Source organism: Aulonocara stuartgranti, assembly GCF_965226115.1.
Source record: "Aulonocara stuartgranti genome assembly, chromosome: 7".
NCBI lineage: Eukaryota > Metazoa > Chordata > Actinopteri > Cichliformes > Cichlidae > Aulonocara > Aulonocara stuartgranti.
Window position 1 is genome coordinate 7,362,008 of NC_138945.1, and position 25,952 is coordinate 7,387,959.

Below are 25,952 nucleotides of genomic sequence, written 5' to 3' on the forward strand. Positions count from 1 at the left end.
GGATACTTGAGGGTGCATGGGAGTTTGCCCAACCAGTCTACATGTGTTTTGTGGACTTGGAGAAGGCATTCGACCGTGTCCCTCGGGGTGTCCTGTGGGAGGTGTTGCGGGAATATGGGGTGTCTGGCCCATTGCTACGGGCCATTCGATCCCTATACAACCGTTGCAAGAGCTTGGTTCGCATTGCCGGCAATAAGTCGGACTCGTTCCCGGTGGGTGATGGGCTCCGCCAGGGCTGCCCTTTGTCTCCGGTTCTGTTCATAATTTTTATGGACAGGATTTCTAGGCGCAGCCAAGTGGCGGAGGGCTTTCGCTTTGGTGGCCTCAGAATCTCATCTCTGATTTTTGCAGATGATGTGGTTCTGTTGGCTTCATCGGGTGAGGGCCTCCAGCTCGCACTGGAACGGTTCGCAGCCGAGTGTGAAGCAGCGGGAATGAGGATCAGCACCTCCAAATCTGAGGCCATGGTTCTCAGCCGGAAAAGGGTGGAGTGCCCACTCCGGGTCGGGGATGAGTTCCTGCCCCAAGTGGAGGAGTTCAAGTATCTCGGGGTCTTGTTCGCGAGTGATGGAGAAAGGGAGCCGGAGATCGACAGACGGATTGGGGCTGCAGCTGCAGTAATGCGGACGCTGCACCGGTCCGTCGTGGTGAAGAGGGAGCTGAGTGTAAAAGCGAAGCTCTCAATTTACCGGTCGATCTACATCCCTACCCTCACCTATGGCCACGAGCTGTGGGTAGTGACCGAAAGAACGAGATTGGGGATACAAGCGGCAGAAATGAGCTTCCTCCGAAGGGTGGCTGGCGTCTCCCTTAGAGACAGGGTGAGAAGTTCGGCCATCCGGGAGGGGCTCAGAGTAGAGCAGCTGCTGCTCCACATCGAAAGGAGCCAGCTGAGGTGGTTCGGGCATCTGACAAGGATGCCCCCTGGGCGCCTCCTGGGTGAGGTGTTCCAGGCATGTCCCACCGGGAGGAGGCCCCGGGGCAGACCCAGGACACGCTGGAGAGATTATATCTCTCAGCTGGCCTGGGAACGCCTTGGTATTCCCCCGGATAAGCTGGAGGAGGTGGCTGGGGAGAGGGAGGTCTGGGCCTCTTTGCTTAGGCTGCTGCCCCCGCGACCCGGCCCCGGATAAAGCGGATGAAGATGGATGGATGGATGAAATATTATCTTATGAAACAGTTAAGGTTGTCGTCAATTTGTGTAAATCTAAAGGGTCTAACTCATGATTTTGCGTCTTTAACTCAGTGTTTTTTGTTTGTGAACTTCTGAATCTTGGTTAATCATTGTTGTAGTATTCCTAGAGTGAATTATGTTTCCTAGTTTAGTTTTCTTACATTTATGTGTTTTCTGATTATTGCGCTTATCTCTGTGGTTTTGGTTTAGTTCCCTTAGTGTTTCCTGATTTATTTTCACAGCACCTTGTTTCATGTGCATCATATTTAGTTTTGCTTCCTTGGTCAGATTTGTTCCAGCTCCGTTTCCACCTGTTACCCATCCTCTCATTATCCTGTGTATTTAAGTCATCAGTCTTTCTCTGTTTCCTGTCATGTCATTGTCATCTGGCTTTGTATGCATGCTCCTTGTGCCTTAATGTTCCCTAGTACAGTGGGGCAAAAAAGTATTTAGTCAGCCACCGATTGTGCAAGTTCCCCCACCTAAAATGATGACAGAGGTCAGTAATTTGCACCAGAGGTACACTTCAACTGTGAGAGACAGAATGTGAAAAAAAAATCCATGAATCCACATGGTAGGATTTGTAAAGAATTTATTCGTAAATCAGGGTGGAAAATAAGTATTTGGTCAATAACAAAAATACAACTTAATACTTTGTAACATAACCTTTGTTGGCAATAACAGAGGTCAAACGTTTACTATAGGTCTTTACCAGGTTTGCACACACAGTAGCTGGTATTTTGGCCCATTCCTCCATGCAGATCTTCTCGAGAGCAGTGATGTTTTGGGGCTGTCGCCGAGCAACACGGACTTTCAACTCCCGCCACAGATTTTCTATGGGGTTGAGGTCTGGAGACTGGCTAGGCCACTCCAGGACTTTCAAATGCTTCTTACGGAGCCACTCCTTTGTTGCCCGGGCGGTGTGTTTTGGATCATTGTCATGTTGGAAGACCCAGCCTCGTTTCATCTTCAAAGTTCTCACTGATGGAAGGAGGTTTTGGCTCAAAATCTCACGATACATGGCCCCATTCATTCTGTCCTTAACACGGATCAGTCGTCCTGTCCCCTTGGCAGAAAAACAGCCCCATAGCATGATGTTTCCACCCCCATGCTTCACAGTAGGTATGGTGTTCTTGGGATGCAACTCAGTATTCTTCTTCCTCCAAACACGACGAGTTGAGTTTATACCAAAAAGTTCTACTTTGGTTTCATCTGACCACATGACATTCTCCCAATCCTCTGCTGTATCATCCATGTGCTCTCTGGCAAACTTCAGACGGGCCTGGACATGCACTGGCTTCAGCAGCGGAACACGTCTGGCACTGCGGGATTTGATTCCCTGCCGTTGTAGTGTGTTACTGATGGTGACCTTTGTTACTTTGGTCCCAGCTCTCTGCAGGTCATTCACCAGGTCCCCCCGTGTGGTTCTGGGATCTTTGCTCACCGTTCTCATGATCATTTTGACCCCACGGGATGAGATCTTGCGTGGAGCCCCAGATCGTGGGAGATTATCAGTGGTCTTGTATGTCTTCCATTTTCTTATGATTGCTCCCACAGTTGATTTTTTCACACCAAGCTGCTTGCCTATTGTAGATTCACTCTTCCCAGTCTGGTGCAGGTCTACAATACTTTTCCTGGTGTCCTTCGAAAGCTCTTTGGTCTTGGCCATGGCGGAGTTTGGAGTCTGACTGTTTGAGGCTGTGGACAGGTGTCTTTTATACAGATGATGAGTTCAAACAGGTGCCATTCATACAGGTAACGAGTGGGGGACAGAAAAGCTTTTTACAGAAGACGTTACAGGTCTGTGAGAGCCAGAGATTTTCCTTGTTTGAGGTGACCAAATACTTATTTTCCACCCTAATTTACGAATAAATTCTTTACAAATCCTACCATGTGAATTCATGGATTTTTTTTTCACATTCTGTCTCTCACAGTTGAAGTGTACCTCTGGTGCAAATTACTGACCTCTGTCATCATTTTAAGTGGGGGAACTTGCACAATCGGTGGCTGACTAAATACTTTTTTGCCCCACTGTATGTCCAAGTTACCATGTTTCTGAGTTTTCAGATCATGCCAAGGTGTTAAGTTTGGGAGTTTCAACTGTCAATAACGATGCCGTTTAAGTTTAGCAGCTGAGCAGCAGATTACGTTTAATTATGCCATCACTCTTTTTTCCTGCCCTGGACCTGGAAATCACAGGGACACATCGCACATCAATGCCTGTCTGTTGTGGCACCTCAAGTATTTCTTGCACAATTTCCTTTAAGCCTTTAGTCTAATAAGTTTCTATATTTATTTACAAAGCTTAATAGTGTTTGCAAAAAGACTAGCAAGAACAATGGCAGGTGGTTAGATCTATGGTTATTAGTAAAATAACTATTCAATGTTTCAATAAAGAAAAACTTGAATAAAATAGTGTGAGTCATCATGAAAATTCAGAGCCAACACGGTGCGTCTCTGAACAAATGCATTTTTTATAACTCATCTGTTTTGATGAAAAAATACAAAACTTTATCCTTGCAAGAATTAATCGATAACACTCCACCCAAGAAAGCAATGGGGATGGTCAAGGGGGTTATCGCAATTTTTATATAGGGTCTATGGTATTCACACAGCATCAAATCCAAGTAAACGAAAAGCTACCACTACACACAGCATCATACTGGTTATATGTGTCTGAGGTGGGAGCAAGAAAGTAAAAACAGGAAGAAAACACTTTGCAATCTAAGAGTGGAGTGACAGGAAACATGCTGCATTGCTTTACACTGAGCGAAGAAAAAATTCTAAGCAGAGCACAGGGTTAATACCAAGCATGGACTTAAAAGATAGCGTGTGTCAGAAGGTCAATTGTCTTCCCGATACAGCACTTGTTTTGGTTTCAGTGGTTCTGGACCACACCACAGTGAAATTACAATTCCACTGCAACTTGTTGTGCAGCACCAAACTCTCCTTTTTTTTGAAAGATTTTCAAAGCACCACATCCACATCTGTGATAGAATTTTTCAACACAAGACCAAAACAATATAATTTAATAATTTTAAAAAAGGAATCTCTTGGAGAAATGACTCACAAAGAGTAAAGTTACAAAGCAAACTGTTCATTTCATTGTCTTTATTCATATATAAACTGCTTACTTTAAATACAGACTGAGTGATCAAAAATCGAACAAATGTATTTTTGGTGACTTGTGAATTTCCATATGAAGAGTCAAAAAGCTTCTGTGTTGCCGTGGGAGGAACACTCGCCATCTCCAAAGGTCTCTGCTGGATGTGGATGTGGATGGATGACAGGACAATAGAAAAAAAATCAAAGACAAGATGGTCAGAATAGCAAAGATGATGTGAAACAAAGAGTAACATGTAACACATACACTATCTGGGCCTGTAGTTATCAACCACCTCTGAAGTTGAAATGGGACTAAAAATACTATAAGCTCAGATATTTATGAGTCATGCTACGCCCACTCCCCACAGGGAGCTCTCATTTGAAAGAAAATGATGTTACTGTTTTACAATTTTCAGAGCAATAAGATGAAATTAATGACAATGTCTAGTAGGTTTTCCTCTGTGGTGCCAGTATGAAATCACATCTGAAATAATGGAGGCCCCGTTCCCTGATAATGACCTTGGAAGTTAAGAGCATATTTTATTCTTGGGCACTTCTATGAAAACTCATAAAAACCTGCATGTTTCTCAAGGCAGCAATTACGTGCAAGTGCATAGAAATGCTAGAGGCATCTTAATGTTGGATCTGCAAAAAGAAATGTCATGTGTCATTTGACATGATCACAAGATGGCGGGCGTGATCACAGCAGGATTGGCGTCCTCGCGGTGGTGCGGTGATGTTTGGTGTTAAAACTCCAAACAATTTCAATTATAGACCTTGTTTGGGCAAATAAATAAACTAAGGTTGACATTTATAAGAGACGAAATGGCAAAGATGAAGAAAGTTGAAGAAGATCTGGAGGAGATTAAACATTCACTTAACTCGCTGACGTCGGAAATTGAAAAAGTAAATAAGCAACAAGGAATATTAATGTCGATGATGGACCAAATCAAAGAACTAAAAAACCTGATTAAGGAGAAAGACAAGACAATCCAGTTTTTGGAAAGGAAGGTGGACGATCTAGAACAGCAGGCTCGACTTGAGGAAGTGATTATTACGGGTCTGGAAACTAAACACAGGAGTTATGCGAGAGTCACCGAGTCTGGGACCGGCGTAAAAAGAGGAGAAGACGAGCCCCCGATGGAGGAGCTACAGTCGTTGGAACGGCAGGTTGTGGAATTCTTTTCGAATAAAAAACTTCCCCTGCATAGTAATAATATATCTGCATGCTATACCCTTCCTATAAGGCACACTAATGCTCCTCCAGCAATTGTAGTGAGATTTGTAAACCGTAAACACAAAGTTGATTTGCTGAGGCGGTCCAGCCTTTTGAGAGGAAGCGGAGTATATTTGAATGAACATCTTACAAAAAGAAATGCAGATATTGCTAGACAAGCTCGCATTTTACGGAAGGAGCAAAAGATTCAAGCAACCTGGACCAGGAACTGTAAGGTGATGATCAAACTGAATGGAACGCCAGAAGAAGCCAAGGTTATAACGATTAAGGATCTTGAGGAATTGGACATTTATACGAGATGACATTATCAAGATAGGCAAACGGCTACGACCAATCATGGCTATGAGCCTAAAAACAATTAGTTCATCCTTTACAAGAACAGATGCTACTTCGGGTGGAAAAGGACAAAAGGAAATTGTAAATTGTACATAGAGATCAACGGACTTTAAAATTTGTCGATAAATGAATGTGCGATTGCTAAGGATCCCTTTCTTTTTTTCTTTTTTTTTGAGGGTAATATGTAGCCCAGCTAGAAAAAAAGAGCAGTGGAAAGTAGTTTTTTTTCGTGTATAATGTAAACAATTTAGTCATTTCTTTTTTCTTTTATGTTTAAAGGAAGATGTGGACAAATAAGATTATCTGTTGTCATTTAACTTGGCCAATCAGCAATGAGCTCCCAGTGACCCTTGCTGTTGACCTTGATCACATGATTTCCTGTGTTGCCATTTTGTTCCTGTTCATACAATGCCATGTGCCAGAGAAACTAATGTTCCCGAAGTCGAATCGCTAGGAGTTAAAAGCAAGTCTGCTGCAGTTGATTTTGGTTGTTCAGAGTTTCACCCTGTCAACGGTCAGGTTTTTTTGTTATCTGGTAAAAGGATGACTCGACAGATGGACCCAGTCTGAAGCAAGCCCCGTCGAGGAGCAGTGATTCCACAGTTCCAGTTAACTGGATGGCGAGCCAACCCGAAATTGAATAGGATTTGCCAAGGTTTTATTGAAGCCAAAGTTTCGTTCCCATTGAAGCTTCAGATACCTGCAGGACTACAAACTTTCTTCCTTCATCGGAGTGTGGTAGGACAAACATTAAACAAACTGAACGGGCCCCAACGATCCATCAGTGACCAGACATTATCCACTCATACAATTGACTCAGAGAAAGCTGTATGCGCGCACTTTTATTTAGTTTGTTATTTTGGGGGAAATATTTTGTATTTTATTTTATTGCTTTCATTACATTGTTGCAGCTGCTGTGTGTCAAATATAACAAATTTGTGAACAGTCTATTGTGATGTGGTCTCTCCTTATTGGTGCTTATACCTTGGGCTCCTGCCGATCCTAGATCTTCTGCTACTGGCTAGTGGAGTTCGGTCATTCTTAATGATAAGTCGTAAGTCCGGTTACAAATAGATAGTTTTAGAATAATTATGCATAATGCTTGACGACTCAGATCATAAATCATATGATTTTTAAGTAGGTATTGACCCTGAAAGGAATGTGCTTAATACAATTAATGTCACATGTGACTATTATACAGAGGAGCAATTCAAGGATACGGTTGAAATAGTTAATACATTTTCTTTAACTCATATTAATTGCAGAAGTCTTTATAGAAGTTTTGCTTCGATTAAAGATTTCCTGTATAGTCTGAGAGGCAGGTTTCAAATAATTGCTCTGTCTGAAACATGGTTAGATGAGAAGAGGGGTTGTCATTTCTGTATCGAAGGGTACGATTTATACTTTGTAAATAGAATTAAGAAAAAGGCAGGAAGAATGGCACTTTTTCTTAATTGTGATTTGAAATGTAAAAAAGTTGAATGTGTGTCTGTGGCTATAGACGATTTAATGGAATCTGTGACAGTGGAATTGGATATAGAAAGAAGTAGTAATATAATTATAACGTGTATATATAGGAAACCGGGGTCACAGATTGAGTTATTTACAGAGGCAGTAGAAGACTAATTGAGTAAAGCTAAGGGAAATAAGACTATGTTTGTGTGGTGATTAGAATGTTGATCTTTGTAAAGAGGCAAATGATAAGGCTGCATTAGATTTTTTTTGAATTATTACTTGGTAAAGGATTTTATCCTTTAATTATAAAGCCGAGTAGAATAACAGATAAATCAGAAACACTAATTGATCATATTTTCATTAATAGCTTGGAGAGTAATATTATGAGTGGCCTCATCATAAATGATATAAGTGATCATCTACCAGTCTTTTTTACTTTTGATTTAAATATGAAAAGAAAGGAAGAAGTTGGTTTCGTGAGTCATAGAAGGTTAAGAAATAACGAGGCAATCAACAAGTTTAGACAAGATCTCATGGAAGTGGACTGGAAGGAAGTTTATGTTAATGAGGTCAACGTTGCATATGGAGCTTTTTTAAATACTTACTTGGCCTTGTATGATAAACATTGTCCATTGGTATCATTTAAGTATAAGAAAAAGAATAAGAATTTGAAACCTTGGATAACTAAGGGTCTTGCAAATGCATGTAAAAAGAAAAATAATTTATATAGGGATTATATATAACACAGAGAACTAAGAATGCGGAAATTAAATATAAAGTTTATAAAAATAAGTTGGTATTAATATTGAGGAAAGCTAAGAAAGACTACTATAATAAACTTTTTCAGGAAAACAAGAATAATATTAAGGGCATTTGGAATATTTTTAAAGAAGTATTGGGTAACAAGAACACACCCTTAGATCGACCTAATTATTTCATTAAGAATAATCAAGTTGTCGAAGACGAGACTGAAATAGTAAACTAATTCAATTCCATCCATCCATCCATTCGCTTCCACTTATCCTTTTCAGGGTCGCGGGGGGCGCTGGAGCCTATCCCAGCTGTCATAGGGCGAGAGGCGGGGTACACCCTGGACAGGTCGCCAGTCTGTCGCAGGGCCAACACACAGGGACAGACAACCATTTGCACTCACATTCATTCGCACATTCACACCTAGTGACAATTTGGATTATCCAATTAACCTATCCCCACAATTCAATTCTTTTTTTGTAAATGTTGGACCCACTTTAGCAAATTTAATTAGAAAAAATGACGATCCAGAATATGAGGAAGCCTGGAAAGGAGAAAGTAGAGTGTTTAATTCTATATTCTTGGCTGATACTTCCATAAAAGAAATAGTAGCAATTGTAGAAAATTGTAAAACTAAAAAAAAATCTACTGACTGTGATGGTATAGACATGGTTGTAATTAAAAAGACTTTAGATTGTATAAGTATTCCTCTTTGCTATATTTTTAATCTTTCGTTACAATCAGGAGTATTTCCTGATCGAATGAAAGTGGCAAAAGTGATACCCTTATATAAATCAGGAGATAAGCATAGTTTTAACAATTATAGGCCAGTGTCTCTTTTTTCAGTTTTCAAAAGTGCTTGAAAAACTTTTTGCGCAAAGACTTGATAGTTTTATTGAAAAATATCAACTAATAAATGAAAATCAATTTGGATTTCGTAAAAATAGATCAACGGCATTAGCATTGTTGACTTTCATTGACGATTCATCTGCAACCAATAATAATAAATATAAAGTGGGGGTATTTGTTGATTTAAAAAAAGCTTTTGATACATTACAACATTCTATTTTGATTTCTAAAGTGTATAATTATGGTGTGAGAGGAGTGGCATTGAATTGGTTAAGGAGTTATTTAGAAAATAGGTCGCAATATGTACATTATCTCGGTAACACCTCTGAAAGATTGAAGATTGTATGTGGCGTTCCTCAAGGTTCTATTTTGGGACCTAAACTTTTTAATTTATATATTAATGATATCTGTGACGTATCAAAAAGGTTAAATTTTATTTTATTTGCAGATGACACAAATTTTTATTGCTCTGGAGAGAATTTGAAAGATTTGGTTGAAATTATGATTTCTGAGATGTTAAGATTAAAAATATGGTTTGATGTAAATAAATTATCTTTGAATCTGACAAAAACGAAATTCATGATATTCGGCGGAAGAAGTTATTATGTCCATTGATTAGAGCAGGGCGATATGGCCAAAAATATTTATCACGATATATATTTGAAAATTTGCGATAACGATATAACCGACGATATAATTGATGCGAGACAAAATACAACTCCACAACATTACTAGCGCAAAAAGACAACCTTCCATTTATTTTCACTTAAACAAGAAGCTGGTTTTTATGTACATTAAAGCTTTATAAAAATGTAACAGTGCAAATGCAAATTCCTTGCTGAAAGTTTAACCAAAAGGCATTTCCAGTAGAAATGGGCTGACATATCCTGAGCATAACCATATATATCCACTGAAGTTAAAAATAGGTGCTTTGCAACATTAAACTGCAGTGTGCAGTACGCATTTTTCGGACCATAAGGTGCACGGGATTATAAGGCACATTAAGCGAAACAAAGCAGTCAGATAAATCAAACTTTATTAAACTCATTCTTCTTGCTTCCTCCACTTCTGTACCATTGATTCATTAATGTTGAATTCTCTGGCAGCTGCTCTATTCCCATGTTGTTGCAGTATATTAATGACTAACCTCGTATTGTGGATGGATTATCTCAGTTGTTCTCCTGACTGAAGTTTGGTCCGTTTACAGCATCCTGCCATGCGATTGCATTTGTCTCTAACCATGAAGAACCTTCACGTTAACTTTTATAAGTGGAAAAGTGTTAGTGTTCGTCCTCCAGCGTCACTGTTTATGTTATGCTAACATAGCTGTATCGCTAGCGATCACGTAGCACATCATTATATACCAGCTAGCCCAACTTCAGTAACCCTACAAACGTCACTGCTGTTTAGTTTCCTGTCTTCATTTATGTTGGAAGTGATAGCAGAGCTGTACGTTTGATTTTTTTCAGAAATCTCTCAGTCAGAACATGCAATATCATGCTTAGGTAACTAGCGAAACTAGCGAGCTAACTTCCGCTAGCTTCCTGCTAACTTCTAACTCCGTTAAATGTAATAACTTTTGTTTTCATGGATGCCTGGAAGTTAAACTTTATAGTTACACCTGGTAAAGCAGCAATGCTGATCGTTTTATTAAAGATGAAAGAATTTAGACAGTTTTTAACTCTAAGTGATGCTGCAGTGTTGTTTGACCTGAAGCATACGGAGTTTAGAACCCAGATTACTCCCAGATTTAAGAGCATCTTAGTCCGACAAATATGACAATGACAACGGCCGCTTGCATGTTCTGCAAAAAAATGTGCTTTGTTGTGTATCTGACGGACAAACACCAAACCAGTTCCACATCACGGAAGTTGCACCATTTTTACAAACCAATTCTGGTTCATCTGTTTCACTCAACAATCGGCCATGTGCGTATGAAAACAAAGGCACTGCGCATGCGCGTTTTACTCCCATTCTATCGCGATATTTCATTTTCCTATCGTTGCCTAACATTATACCGGTATTACCGTGAACGGTATAATATGGCCCAGCCCTACCATTGATGGAGAATTGATTGAAAGAGTTACTGATTTTCGCTTTTTGGGTGTAATAGTACATGAAAATTTGACGTGGAAATCGCATATTGAGTATATTAGAAAGAAGATGGTTAAAAACATTTATATTCTGGGAAATGTAAGAGATTTATTAGACTATAAAACAATGCGCATTTTATATTTTTCATTGTTTTTCTCACATTTTAGTTACTGTATTGAAGTCTGGGGGAATACATATGAGAATACTATAAAACCTCTAAACTTATTACAGAAGAAAGTGATACGAATGATTCATAATGTTAACTATAGAGAACATACAAATAAATTATTTAAAAATCGAAATTATTAAAATTAGGAGATTTAGTGAAATTACGGACACTATTAATTATGTTTAAGGCTAAAAATAATATTTTGCCCTTTAAGTTACAAAGAGTATTTTTATTGTGTTCAGGGGGAGAAGATAGCAGAAGGAAATTTTATTTTAAGCATCAGTTAGCTAGGACTACACAAAGATTAATGAGTCCAACGGTTAGGGGTATACGACTGTGGAACTCTCTTCATTATAATTTAAAGAATTGTATAAATTTACATTGTTTTAAAAAGTGTTACATGCTTAAAACGATAACTCAATATGAAGAATGTGAATGAAATTGGAGTTCATTGAAAAAGGATCCATTATAATTTTTTGTTTTATTTATTTTAATTTTATTTTTCTCCTTGTTACTATGTGGAGTGGTATATTCTGATTGTAAATTTGTTGTTTGGTTTGAGTTAGGACTGGAGATAAATGTTAATCTTAGTTTGTTCCCTGATTTTTGGTGCCCACTTGTAATATAAGTTGGATTGTAGATAGGGGGCAGGGTTTAATAAGAGTATTTTCTTCTTCCTGCTCCTTTTCACACATGGTTGTAGTGCTTTATTGATAGAAAGTGTGGTTGGTTTGTTTGAACTGTTGTACCAAGTGTGAAATAAATAAATAAATGAAAAAAATGAAATGAAATGTAAAGCGCTTTGAGGGCCCCGAAAAGTGCTATATAAATGCAATCCCTTATGTTTGTCATCTTGGCCCCTGACACAGTTGCACACTGACACCTACTAAAAAGGTATTTAGCAGCTGTCAGCAGGTGTAATGGTTGCCACATTTACCATTTTAGGGCTAGATTTACTAACCAACTGCGGCACCACAAACGGGTCTAAAAGAAGTATTGACAGTATTTACAAAGATAGCACAGTGACAAGATTTTGTGAAAGAGGTGTTTGTAACTGACCCTGCTTTAGATCTATTTCTGGGAGTTCCTCTCAAAACATACAAAATATAGCAGTAGACTATTTAAATAAAACACACAAACGGATTTACTAACATTGATACATACAACACAGCACAAAATGTACTGCTAGTTACGCTATTATTGCTCAGTGGTGCATTTTCAATAAAAAATGTGACCTGCTGTTTCGTTAAAAACCTTCCTTGAAGAAAATTGGTCTTGAGGTTTGCTGGTAAACATTGTAGCATTTTCTTAATTAGCAGAAGTTGAAGAAGTTAGAAGTTGTCTGTGTTTGTGCATGTAGCAATACAGTTTATGCACGCAGCATTCACTATTATACAAATTTGGCAACTTGTGGCTCCATAAATCAAGATCATGAGCACCAACCACTGTTAAGAAGGCTTTGCTTTGACCAAGTCCATCTTGTATTTACAGTCTGTGTTGTTAAAAAGTAAGGTTTTGTTACATATGCATTGCTCAGAAGCTCCACCTGCTTGCTGTTCAAATCTTTTGGTTGTAAGTTGTTTACAGTCGGCTGTCTGTAAGAAAAACTAACTCAGCTTCTTAACTGAAGGGTTGCACCAAGTCCAAGTATGAGACTAAAAACAGGATTATTTTGAACTGTGAATCACAAAAAACTACTTTCAGAAAATAAAATATAAGAAAATAAAATGACATTTCAAATAAGCATAACAGAACCGCTTTAAAAAGGTTTCTACGATGGATTTGACTAACATGCATGTGGAAAAAAATGGCTCTGATATCAAAACAATGTGATGCAACTACTGTTTACTATTTCAAATGTTCCCCCAGTTCCTACATGTAGCTGTCCATCTACACACCTGAGACTGCCGCACATCTGCTTCAGTCAGTCTCCTTTTTCAGGTATTTCTTCATGAGTGAAGCCACGTCTCCCCCCTCGCTGCCCTCTGCTTCCAATCTCTCACCCTGCGGCCTCTCAAACCTGCGTCTTGGCCCACCACCCTGGGAGCTTCGTCCTGATCCACCTGAGCTAGAGGACTCCGATTCAGAGCTTTTCCTGCTGTGGCTCGAGGGAGGCAGCTCTCCAAAGTGGACGCTTAGTGCTCTCCTACCTCCTCTGACTGAGCTGGCCAGGCTGCTGGTTGACTGAGCTCTCCTGATTGCAGGCAAGATGTCTGAGGCCGCGTCGTCACGGTCCAAAGGCAGACGCCGATTTTGGAAGACCATGGGTTCTGAACCTAGGGATCCTTCACCTACGTCCTCTGGAATGAGGCTCCCCACCATGCACTGCCGTGCTGCCAGAGGGGAGCGCTGGATGGGAGTTGTGACAGAGTGCAGCGACTTCTCTTCCTCTGGGATGGAGACGGAAGGAGCATGATGACGAGCAGCAAGTGAGGAGAGGTGCGGCAATGAGGGAAGCGATGAGAGAGAATCACCTGAGTTAAAGCGAGAGACTTTGCCTCCAGCTGCAGAGAGAGTTTTGGTAGAACGTGGCAGGAGTGGGGAGGATGGTTTCAGGATGCTGGGACCAGGTCTGGGCTCCTGGACATCTTCTGGACTGAGAGAGAGGGCCGAGGCTCTCCGTCTGAGAGTCGATGCTCCGGTTGTTTGATAAATCGCCAAAGAGACGGTACTGCCAGTTTCATCTCCTGCATCACCGCCAGCTCTGCGTTTACGAAGTCCTTCCAACAATTCAGACAGAGCTGTGGAGGATGGGGCTCGACCAAGAGATCTGCTAGCAACGCCTCCAGCCTCAGAGCCCTCATCATCAGGATTCACACAAGAACTAGAGAGTGATAAAAGAAGCAGTTTAAACCACAAACCAGCCCATATGTTTGGCTAACATACACAGACATCTAGGGCTAGAACTAAATATTGTCTCATTTCATCTATTGGGTGTTTATTATCAAAAACATTCTCTGTCCAACTAAACAGCCTAAACAGGGCTGAGCATTATATCAAATCAATTTGATCCATTCAACATTTTTGCTTTTTGAAAAACTCTGAGCACAACATGAAAGCATTAAGCTGAATGTCCACACATCATCTTTGTGATTCTGAAGAATTCAAATATTTTCTGTGGTAGAGCACAAATCAGGAGATTTCAAAGGTACTTTTTGTAATTGACCAAAACTGTAAGAAACAATATATTTGATTGAAATGTTACTTCATAAGACGTGCAGTTAGTGGGGATAGGTTAATTGGAAACCCTAAATTGCTCATAGGTGTGAATGAGAGTGCGAATGGTTGTCTATGTCCAGGGTGTACCCTGCCTCTCGCTTTAAGACAGCTGGGATAGGCTCCAGACAACCACCAGCACTCTTCAGTGGGAGAAACATTTCCTCATTCATCCAAGTGACTTCAACTTTTTGGGATTTACTTACTTGAATGATGGAGCATGCATCAAGACAGTAGTTAATAGTAGTGTCACACAGTACTTGAAACACTTATCGTAGCTAGTTAGCTCATCAAAATCAAGCTAAGTGATTTATCATTGCAGCTTGAAGTACCTTGTGTTAGCAGACTTACTGTAAGCTGTAGGTGCTGATGGTGTCAGCAACAGACTGACAGCCCCCCTGGCTGCTGTGAAGTGAGCTTCCACCGCGGGAGCCTCCTCTAGACACTCCTGACCATGTGTGAATGCCTTCTCCCCCAACAGAGCCGACACTGGACACAGAGTCACTGCAGGACCAAAGCAAACCTCAGAAATCTGCTACAGCCAAATTGAATGAAATTAGATCTTTACCTTTTCAGCTGCTATAAACATGCAAGCACAATAAAAAAGGAAATATGCGACTGCAGCTCCATAAACAGCTGATGATTCCACTGTAAGCCAAGATAGCATTACAGCAGGGGTGGAGCAGCAAGTAATGACTCATAAGATTGGCACACTGCAAACTTTCATGGCGCACTTTATCACAGGACTGTTTTTTGCTTACATGCTTACAAAAGGAAATGAAAAATTCTCATTGGTCTATGGTAAAAACATGCTCTAAGGCATGCCATCAGTTAAGTTAGTGTCCTGTGGATTTTGGATGTTAGTAGTCATGTACAAAACCCTTCTGTCATGGCCTTGAGTCAGAGACCCAAAGTTTATGTTTTGGACATTCAGCAATATTCTCAAGTTAACTCCCTGGTTTTGGTTCGTATTGTTGTGATCCTTTCCTGTGTGGTATTTGTCATGGTCTTGGGTCGGTGACCCAGTGTTTTTTTTCTTGTTTTTATTTATATTTTTTGATTTAGTATTATTCATGGTTCTGTTTTTGCTTCCCCTGTGTCCTTGTTCCTTGGATAGTCTGTCATGTCTCTCGTGCATGTTAAGTTCTGTCTCCGTGTTTATTAATTTGTTCCCCTGTCGTGTCTCACGCGCCGTCTTGCTCCTCCTGTGTTCCTTGTCTTCAGTCAGGCCACATCTTAGTATGTGTCTCTTGCTTCCTGTTTTAGTTTGATAGTCCGTTGTCCTGTGTTCAGTGTATTCAGTTTTGATTCCTCTCTGTCTGATTAGTCCCAGCTGTCTTCTCACCCGTTTCCCATCCCGTGGTTATCCTGTGTGTGTGTATTTAAGTCTTCAGTTTTGCCCTGTTTATTCTGGTGTTCTCCACCTTGGCTGTGTTTTTCTCGTGTGTTTTCCATGTTCCCTAGTTACTGTATGTCTAGTTGTGAGTTTCCAGTGAGTTGCCTGTTTCTTAATACTAGTTTATCTTTTGTTTCTTTTCGTGTTTCTTTGTACTTTGATTTTTAGTTTGCTTTCTCAGCTAAATAAAAAAAAGTCTGTTTTGGAGTCCTGTGTTTCAGTCCTACCGTTGCCTGCCAATGAGCCCACCATGACACTTTCATATCTCAATCGCCTTGAAGGATAACTAAATACTTTTGACTATTATAAGTATCAATAACAATAATATACTCACCAAATGTAACGTACGGTTACATTGTAACCTTGGTTCTCTGAGTGAGAGACTATCTCTCCACTCCATTACATATTCCATATGTATGGGGTATGATACATAGAAGTATGGATACTTCTTGAAGACACTCCGGCTAGCCGGGCCACGCCCCACAGATTACATGTAAAGCAAGCTGTGCAGGCGTGAAACCAGTGATAGTTTGATAAGATAAGATAACCTTTATTAGTCCCACACGTGGGAAATTTGTCAGAATGCTTCTCCGAGCGGCCTACAAAAAGAGAAGAATCTGAAGAAAGCGTGTTGCTAGGACTGATCGGAGGCAAATTTAATTTCAAAAGACTACCCAACCCTTCATAAAAGTGTGATTTTGTGCAAACTGTGCAAAAAGGAGTTTGCATACCACCAAAGCACCTCAACCTTACCATCTAAATGCAAAACATGTTGCAGCGAGCACGGAAACTGTGGGAGCTGTTAGCACTAGCAGTCCCAGTTCGAGTACCAACAAAAGGTGTCGGCAGCCCAAACTTGAAAAAATTACTTACAAATTCTCTTACAAAATGGATTGCTCTGGACTGTAGACCACTATCAGTGTAGTAGATAGGGGGTTAGAAAATGTGCTACAGTTAGCATTAGGTGATCCAACTTTCCAACTGCCATGGCGACAGACTATTCAAGTAAAATTCAACAGCTTTATGACACTGAAAAACAAGCAAAATTAGATGCATTACAAAAAACAGACTTTGTGGCTCTTAGTGGGGATCACTGGACTCCCCCTCAATCTGTACACGCCTTGTCATGCACTAAGATCATCAGGTCAATTACTCCTGGCCCAACCTAAGTTTAGACTGAAGACCAGAGGCGATCGTGCCTTTGCTTCAGCTGCACCCAACCTTTGGAATAGCCTTCCTGCTTCTATTCGTGCCACAGACTCTATCCAATCCTTTAAATCAAGATTGAAAGCATACTTATTTAACCTGGCTTTTCTGACCAGTTAATACCCTTTTTAAACTTTTTATTAAATGTATTATTTTATTATTAATTTTACTGCTGTTTTTATCTTCTTAGTAGATATTTTGTATTCACGATCTGACCTTCCTCCTGTATTGAGGTTTGATACCTATTCTACTTAACTCTTCCGGTCTATTAGTGCCTCCATTCTGTCTGTGCTAGTGCCCGATCTGTACTCTGTTATTGACTTATGTTGTTTCTTCGTATTACTGTGAAACACTTTGGTGTGCCTTCGGGTTTTAAAATGTGCTATATAAATAAAACTATATTGGATTGGATTGTATTCTGTTAGTAATTCTAATTATCTCGGAGTCACTGCACATATTCTTGATGTCACTGATGGGACATGGAATCTACAGTCTTTTGCCCTGACTGTGCAGAAGACAAACATCAGAAACTATTCCAAAAACTGCGCTGAGTAGTTTCTCTCTTTGGCAGAAGAATGGGGAATTCAACAAAAGGTAACCACAATTGGGACAGAGAGTGCACGAACCATGGTGGCTGCAGCACCTCCCATTCCATCACATGCTTTGTGTTGCTCACATATTGCAAACAACCCTCACTGTTAGCCCTGCTGATAGTGGTTTTAGTGATGCATTAGCAAAATGTTGCAAGATAGTGGGTCACTTTAAACACAGCCCTGCTGATACAGAGGAATTACACCAGGAGGAAACAAGACTTGGGCAACAGAAAGAACCACTCATACAACATGTTTCCACAGGGTGGAATTAAATGCTGGATATGTTTTTTCATCTACTAAAGAATCAAGAGGCTGTTTTTGCTGCTTTAGACAAACAAAAGCACAAGCTAGTCATTTTAACTCCATCAGAGCTGGTAAAACTCCAAAAGCTGGTGACTATCCTTGAGCCATGCAGGTAAATAAAACTATTTTTTAATTTATTGTTACTGTTTCTTCAAAAAGCTCTATAGTTGACAGTTATTGTGTAGATTAAAAAATACTTTCTTGAACTGTCTACTACAGGTTTGTGACTCAGCTTCTTGGAGGTGAGACATATGTCTCATATTCAATTGTTTTAACTTCTTTCTGCCACCTGCATCACACCATGGAGGTCTCTGATGATGACTCAAACTACATGGTGACTGCCTTCACAAAGGACCTATCCCAACGTGTAGCTACACTCAACCACCAGTGGCTCAAGACAGCTACTGTGCTTGACCCACGCTTTAAGAATTTAAAGTGTCTTGCGAGGGGAGAGCGAGAAGAGGTTTGGACCAGCCTTGAGGCCCTGTTGCAGGAACAGTGTAAAGATGCCACCACAAAGGCGCCAGTAAAGACAAAGAGCCTTCTCTTGTCTTCATTGGCTTCAGATTCTGATTCAGATGAGGAAGCCCTGTGTAACAGGGGCCCTGAGTTTGTACAGAGCAGAACCCACCATCAGCGAGCAAACTGCAGTTGTGGTCCAGCCGAGCAGGCACCCACCCACAACTGTCTGTCCTGGCCCGCAAGTATTAAATTAGTCCTGCCACTTCTGTCCCATGTGACAGACTGTTATCACTTGCAGGTCACATAGTAACATAGTAACAAAAAAAGAGAGCTGCCTTGAGCTCTGAAAATGTGAACAGGCTAGTTTGTCTAAGTAACTGGCTGAAAGAGATGGACAATAAATAAGCATGGAGGTATTGTGAGTCCAATGGGTTTGTTATTTTTTGCACTAAAATGTTCCATGATCACATTGTTTTAGCCTAATGTACAAAATAATTTTGGCTAAGGTTACTCAGAGTTTAAAGGTGAAGCTGGTCAAATGACCTTTTATCTTTCTGCCTTATTTTTCTAACAAGAAAAACTGCACTTTATGTAGACTTTTTATTATTTTTATTTAAAGACAATACCATTCTGAAAATGTACTTAAAGTACTTAAAATAGCACTTTATTTTTAAGTCTTCCCAGTTTTGGCCAGGGATAATCTTTTTGTTTCTCTGTCTTGAATTGAAATGCAGTTTAAATGCTTCCCCCCCCCCCAGAATGACGGCTACTGCTGAGGGGCACCCAGAACCTGCTCCGCGAAAGAGGGGCTGGCTGCCATGTTCAAGCGGGAAAACCACATAAAGGTGGCAGTTGGGGACCATGTCACTGCCGCACAAATGGCAGAGAGGGAGGCACCCCTCCACCCTCACTGGTTGAGTGGGCCCGCACACCTGAGGGGAGAGGAGCTTCTATTGAGGCACAAGTCTGCTGGATTGCCTGTACCTCACAGTGGGACAACCGGGACTTGGACAGGGGCCTGCCCGAGATCCCGGGATGCAAAGAAATGAACAGTTGGTCCGTTGGCCGAATCGGCCGGGTACATGTGATGTACAGCGCCAGAGTTCAAATCATTTTAGAGCCAGCAGATGCTGAGCTGCCTCTCGGTCCAAGCCTTCCATCGGAACTGACTGCAGCTTAACCGACTGGGAGAGGTGGAAGTCCATTTTCCAGTCATGGATTGGCCTTCCCAGAACACAGATCTCAACATTATTAAAGCAACGTAGGATTATCTCAACAGAGAATGGACAAAAGGAAGCCAAAATCCAAACAACCACTTTAAATATCCTTCAAGATGTCTGGAAAACTATTCCTCAAGATATCTTAAACAAAGTAGTGAAAGCTGCCTAAGAGAGTTGTACAATTGTTCAAACTCTGTCTTTTCCTTACATGCTTTACTTTCACGTCTCTTTCAATACACAGCTAATACACAGCTTTTGTAAACTAGGGGACAGGTCCTTGAGCTCGAGTCCTCTATCAGAGCCTATGACTCAATGCCTTGCACAAGGATTCGGGAATGTTGTATGATATTAACAGGACCCTAAGAGCCTCGTTTAGGAATCCAATGGAGGTGAAGGAAAACACAAGAGGCAAACTTCAAGCCAAATGCACAAGTCATAATCAAGTGAGGGGTTCACCAAGGAGATGCTCTGTCCCCATTGCAACCCCCTCAGCCAGATCATTAACAAGACTGGCTATGTATACTGACTATGAAATACAGCAATCATTAGCCTACTTTAGTAATCTCAGAGGGAAAATTCGTTGTCATAGAAGCATATATACAAGACACAACAAAGAAATCACATAAAATGAAGGTTCCCCTGGGGGACTTGTGTTTTGTTATTGTACTTCTGTACTAACCACAGTTTGTCAATGACAAACATCATGTTAGAGCATAAAGGTGTTTATAAGCACATAAGGCATCTGAGGTTGCAGGTTGATGATTGATTTTATAATTGTAACATCAGATCTGCAGCCATCTGTCTTGGGCACTTGGGTGAAGAGAGGTGCTGAGCTGACAACTGATTCTGGTGGTAATGCCAGAACCAGATGGTGGACACCACAGATGAAGAGAGGTTTCAGGCTAAAGGAGTCACCACGAGTAGGAAGGGAATTCCACACACACCGTCTACAGCTTTGGTGGAACACTGCTTACCTCAACTGAGGCTATATTCAGGCAGTGAAAAGTACACACAAAGTGAGGAGGATCTCCTCAATACCATAGTTGTGCCTTCTATTGTGGAAGCAGAGTAGTCCGCAGTGATGCAAATGCACCAATCTGTTGGGGTGAAGAGAGAGCTGAGCATAAAAGCAAAGTTGTCAATTAAAGAGTTAATTTACATTCCTACGCTCACCTATAGTCATGACCTTTGGGCAGTGAGCGAAAGAATGAAGTCACAGACACAAGTAGCCTTCGAAGAGTGGCTGGACTGTCCCTTAGAGAGAGGGTGAGGAGCTTGGTCATACGAGAGGGACTCGGAGTAGAGCCGCTGCTCCTTCATATCAAAAGGAGTAAGATGAGGTATTTTGGGCATCTGACTAAGATAGACGCCTCATAGGTGAGTTATTCTGAGCATGTCCGGTAGGGGGCCCCTGGGGGAAACCAGAATTTGCACGAGAGAGATTATATCTCATAGCTGGCTTGGGAACTTCTTGGTGTCCCCATAGATGAGCAGGAGAAGGTAGCTGGGGTGAGGGAAGTCTGGGCTTCTCTGCTTAGACTGCTTCCCCCCACCATCCAGATAAGCAGCAGAAAATGGATGGACACACACACACACACACACACACACACACACACACACACAAACAGCTAAAACAAAACTCAACCCTAACCTTGGTGACCTGATGGTCGTTAGTAAATTAATATCCAATTTACACATCTATGTAATGACTTTCATCATTTGGGTTAAGGTGTAGCTGACTTAATTGTGCATTGACTTTGGTGATATGCATGGATATGATGGAAATCAAGGCCAAAGCTAGTTGAAGTCTATGTCTTTTTTATCCTGTTATTTATTATCACAACAATATGCATAATAAGAACACTTCAAGCTCGGATATTTTTAGGTCATACACATATACACAGCCACACACACAGCCAAGAGTTTCTTACAGGTCTTTCTTTTGAGTAAAGGACTCCACAGCAGTGTGAACACTGGATTGAAGGGCAGATTGGTGAAAGTTGAGTTCAGACATACAAATATCATCACTGAACCTGAGAGGAGCTACCTCAGTGAGGGCAAATTACCTTTCAGTGTCGCTGTCATCACTCGATTCTACTTCCTCTAGGGCAGCCTGAAGATCAACGATGCGCCGGATGGACGTCTCCAGGTCCGCCTGTAATGCCTGTCTGACAGTGCTGAGCTCTTCAACCTTCATTTCCTGTACAGAAAAAGAGGAAGATGCAGGGATGAATAAGATGGTCATCTTCTAACAGACCTGTTTGCTGTGCCCCAGCACACATCAGCAGTATTTATTAGCAAACTATTACATATGCAAGCTGACATCCAGAGAAAAAAAGTGATTTCTTAAATCGTTCCATCATTTTCTTACTGACTCTGTCTCTCATATCCTGTCACATATGTATGCACCTACACACAACCAAAAGCTTTCAGGCTTTTGCCTTTGTTGGTTTTGAGACGGGTGTGGGAGCCACAACTGTCATAGAAACACATACAGTTGGGCAAAAAAGTATTTAGTCAGCCACCGATTGTGCAAGTTCCCCCACTTAAAATGATGACAGAGGTCAGTAATTTGCACCAGAGGTACACTTCAACTGTGAGAGACAGAATGTGAAAAAAAAATCCATGAATCCACATGGTAGGATTTGTAAAGAATTTATTCGTAAATTAGGGTGGAAAATAAGTATTTGGTCAATAACAAAAATACAACTCAATACTTTGTAACATAACCTTTGTTGGCAATAACAGAGGTCAAACGTTTACTATAGGTCTTTACCAGGTTTGCACACACAGTAGCTGGTATTTTGGCCCATTCCTCCATGCAGATCTTCTCGAGAGCAGTGATGTTTTGGGGCTGTCGCCGAGCAACACGGACTTTCAACTCCCGCCACAGATTTTCTATGGGGTTGAGGTCTGGAGACTGGCTAGGCCACTCCAGGACTTTCAAATGCTTCTTACGGAGCCACTCCTTTGTTGCCCGGGCGGTGTGTTTTGGATCATTGTCATGTTGGGAGACCCAGCCTCGTTTCATCTTCAAAGTTCTCACTGATGGAAGGAGGTTTTGGCTCAAAATCTCACGATACATGGCCCCATTCATTCTGTCCTTAACGCGGATCAATCGTCCTGTCCCCTTGGCAGAAAAACAGCCCCACAGCATGATGTTTCCACCCCCATGCTTCACAGTAGGTATGGTGTTCTTGGGATGCAACTCAGTATTCTTCTTCCTCCAAACACGACGAGTTGAGTTTATACCAAAAAGTTCTACTTTGGTTTCATCTGACCACATGACATTCTCCCAATCCTCTGCTGTATCATCCATGTGCTCTCTGGCAAACTTCAGACGGGCCTGGACATGCACTGGCTTCAGCAGCGGAACACGTCTGGCACTGCGGGATTTGATTCCCTGCCGTTGTAGTGTGTTACTGATGGTGACCTTTGTTACTTTGGTCCCAGCTCTCTGCAGGTCATTCACCAGGTCCCCCCGTGTGGTTCTGGGATCTTTGCTCACCGTTCTCATGATCATTTTGACCCCACGGGATGAGATCTTGCGTGGAGCCCCAGATCGTGGGAGATTATCAGTGGTCTTGTATGTCTTCCATTTTCTGATGATTGCTCCCACAGTTGATTTTTTCACACCAAGCTGCTTGCCTATTGTAGATTCACTCTTCCCAGTCTGGTGCAGGTCTACAATACTTTTCCTGGTGTCCTTCGAAAGCTCTTTGGTCTTGGCCATGGCGGAAGTTGGAGTCCGACTGTTTGAGGCTGTGGACAGGTGTCTTTTATACAGATGATGAGTTCAAACAGGTGCCATTCATACAGGTAACGAGTGGGGGACAGAAAAGCTTTTTACAGATGACGTTACAGGTCTGTGAGAGCCAGAGATTTTCCTTGTTTGAGGTGACCAAATACTTATTTTCCACCCTAATTTACGAATAAATTCTTTACAAATCCTACCATGTGAATTCATGGATTTTTTTTTCACATTCTGTCTCTCACAGTTGAAGTGTACCTCTGGTGCAAATTACTGACCTCTGTCATCATTTTAAGTGGGGGAACTTGCACAATCGGTGGCTGACTAAATACTTTTTTGCCCCACTGTAAGCATGTACGAGTGTGTGTATGTGTGCACCCCCATAACCTTGAAGAGACAATGAGGATTAATCACAGTCAGAGAGAGGAAGCCGAATGAGGGGGAGATGACGTTGGGTATGGTAATGGAGAAGTGTGTGTCTGTCTGTGTACATGCACATGTGTGTGTGCCTGTGTGCATGCTGTTGTGTGTATGATTAAATCCATTTATATGGGGCTGTGTCTAAGTCTCCATTGCTGGTTGGTAGGTTGTTTAAGGGCATTCTTGTGTCTGTCTGTGTGTGTGTGAATGTGTTGCTTTGTGCGAATAACTTAAGTCCTGGAGCTCCTTCTCATTTTCTTGGCTCAGCTCAGAGGTCACAAAGAAATGTGCAGTTAGTGAGAACAAGAACATGACTGAATGTGTAACTGTAAGTAGCAGCTTTAAAGTCTGCTCGGCTGCTCAGATCTTCATCTAACTCAATTGTGCATTCACACTAGAGTAGAAATAGGAAAGCTCCTCCCCCCCCCCCCCCATGTAAAGCTTTTATTAGTTCTTTAACATTTTTAGTTTTTTCAGTCATCTGTGACACCGACTCCGCCGTGACATACGTCATATTCTGAGTTGAGGGTCCATTTGCTTGTCATTGCTCCTCGGAGTCGCTGAGTGGCAAGAGTTCTCCTATGGGTGACTGAGGATGAAATGTGAAATTGTGAAATTTCCAGTGCCATTACTAAAAACTAATGTCTTCCTAGTTCCTTTCTCTCTGTTTGAGGCATTGGCTGAGTCCATCTCATTTGCAATGAATGGGTTGCTTATTAAGTCCGCCTTGCACGCATTTAGAGATGGAGACATCAGCTCCAATTTTAATACTTTGTTCACTGTCGCTACCAAGTTCTCCAATTTTGCCATCATTTTCTCCAATTTTGTTTTTCCAGCTGGACTTTGTGGAGCTGCTATGGAGTTTGTTTCTGCGAAGGCTTCAGTTTTCAGACCTGGAGGCTATATCTGTCATGGTCCTGAGTCTATGACCCAGCATTTTGAGTCTCTGTTAGATTTAAGAGATATTTATGTTTAAGTTTGAGTTTAGTACTTCCTAGTGCCTCTGAGTTTTATTATCTATATTTTTGGTTCTTGGTTACTGTTTGATTTCGTTCATGTCCTAGTGTTGTTTCTGTGTCTTGCTGTCTGGGTCTCCAGTGCCAGTCAGTCTTGTCTCCATGTTTGTTTACCTTTTTGTCTACATTCAGCTCGTATGTCTCAGTCCTGAGCTGTGTCCCAATTCAGGGTCTGCACGCTTGAAGTACGCACACTACGCGTACTACGTACGGTGCGTACTATAAGTACGAGAAGTGCGGAAGTGAGAGGCTTGTGAAATGGGACGGTATACGCTTCGTCGCGCTGATGATACTAACTGCGAGACACGTTACATACAGCTTTGTTTGACAGAAATGAAGGAGAAAAATGTTTTGTTGGTCATTCATTTTTGTCATGACATCACTTTGATTAGTTGAGTATCTGAGGCTGAGACCAGAGGACTGTAAAACATGATTGTTGGGCTTCATTTCTGTGCTGAACAGTCATTTAAGATTAGTTAGTAAATAAGAATTAGTTAATGTTGTTCATGAGACTAAAGTCATCTCACTGTGGTAATGTAAATATAATATGGCCAATATTATAGTATTGTCAGATTATTATGATATATATGTATATATATATATATATATATATACACACACACACACACACACACACACACACATATCACTGACTTTCAGCTTGTTGTGTTTGTGGATATATGACTGACTTTAATTATTAAACATTCGCACATAAATAAGTGACGTCATATTCAGTACTTTTGACAGTTCACTCTTCGGCCACTCCATCTTATTAGGGAAATTCCACATACATAAATGTAAATTTCAAAACTCGACCCCATCATTTAATTTGTTTTTGATTGAAATTGAATATTACTTAAACTCTCTTAAATTAACTTCCAATAAAAAAGGTTTATCATTGATTGAAATTCATTCAGAAATGTTTAACGAATGAGCTGTCACAACTTTCAAGTACAAAGTTGTTATGAAGTCTGTCACATTCCCCCCCTTTTTTTCTTTTCTATCCTTTATTTATTTATCCTTCTTATTTCATTGTACTGTATATTGTTACTCTTATTTGCCTTGTATGTCTACTGTACAAACTGAACTGGAATGACTGACTGTTCGCTTTATAAGTTCAAGTTTTATATACTATATTAGTGTTTCTAATTTCCTCAGGTACTTTACTTTTCACCATAATGTATTTTGCTCATCAGCCTA

The 25,952-nt window shown here is 41.0% G+C and overlaps 1 protein-coding gene across 1 annotated transcript in view; it reads right to left on the bottom strand.

The window, feature by feature from the left end:
• Window positions 1-4,270: 4,270 nt before the first annotated feature.
• myo18b (myosin XVIIIB) overlaps window positions 4,271-25,952 on the bottom strand; it is a 70,971-nt gene continuing 49,289 nt past the window's right edge. The window contains exons 40-45 of the mRNA XM_082538136.1: window positions 21,632-21,765; window positions 21,497-21,538; window positions 14,737-14,889; window positions 13,644-13,993; window positions 13,068-13,559; window positions 4,271-4,437 (exon numbers count right to left, since the gene is read on the bottom strand). Of these exons, the coding sequence (XP_082394262.1) occupies window positions 13,090-13,559; window positions 13,644-13,993; window positions 14,737-14,889; window positions 21,497-21,538; window positions 21,632-21,765 (1,149 nt within the window). The 3' untranslated portion in view covers window positions 4,271-4,437; window positions 13,068-13,089. The remainder of the gene's footprint in view (window positions 4,438-13,067; window positions 13,560-13,643; window positions 13,994-14,736; window positions 14,890-21,496; window positions 21,539-21,631; window positions 21,766-25,952) is intronic.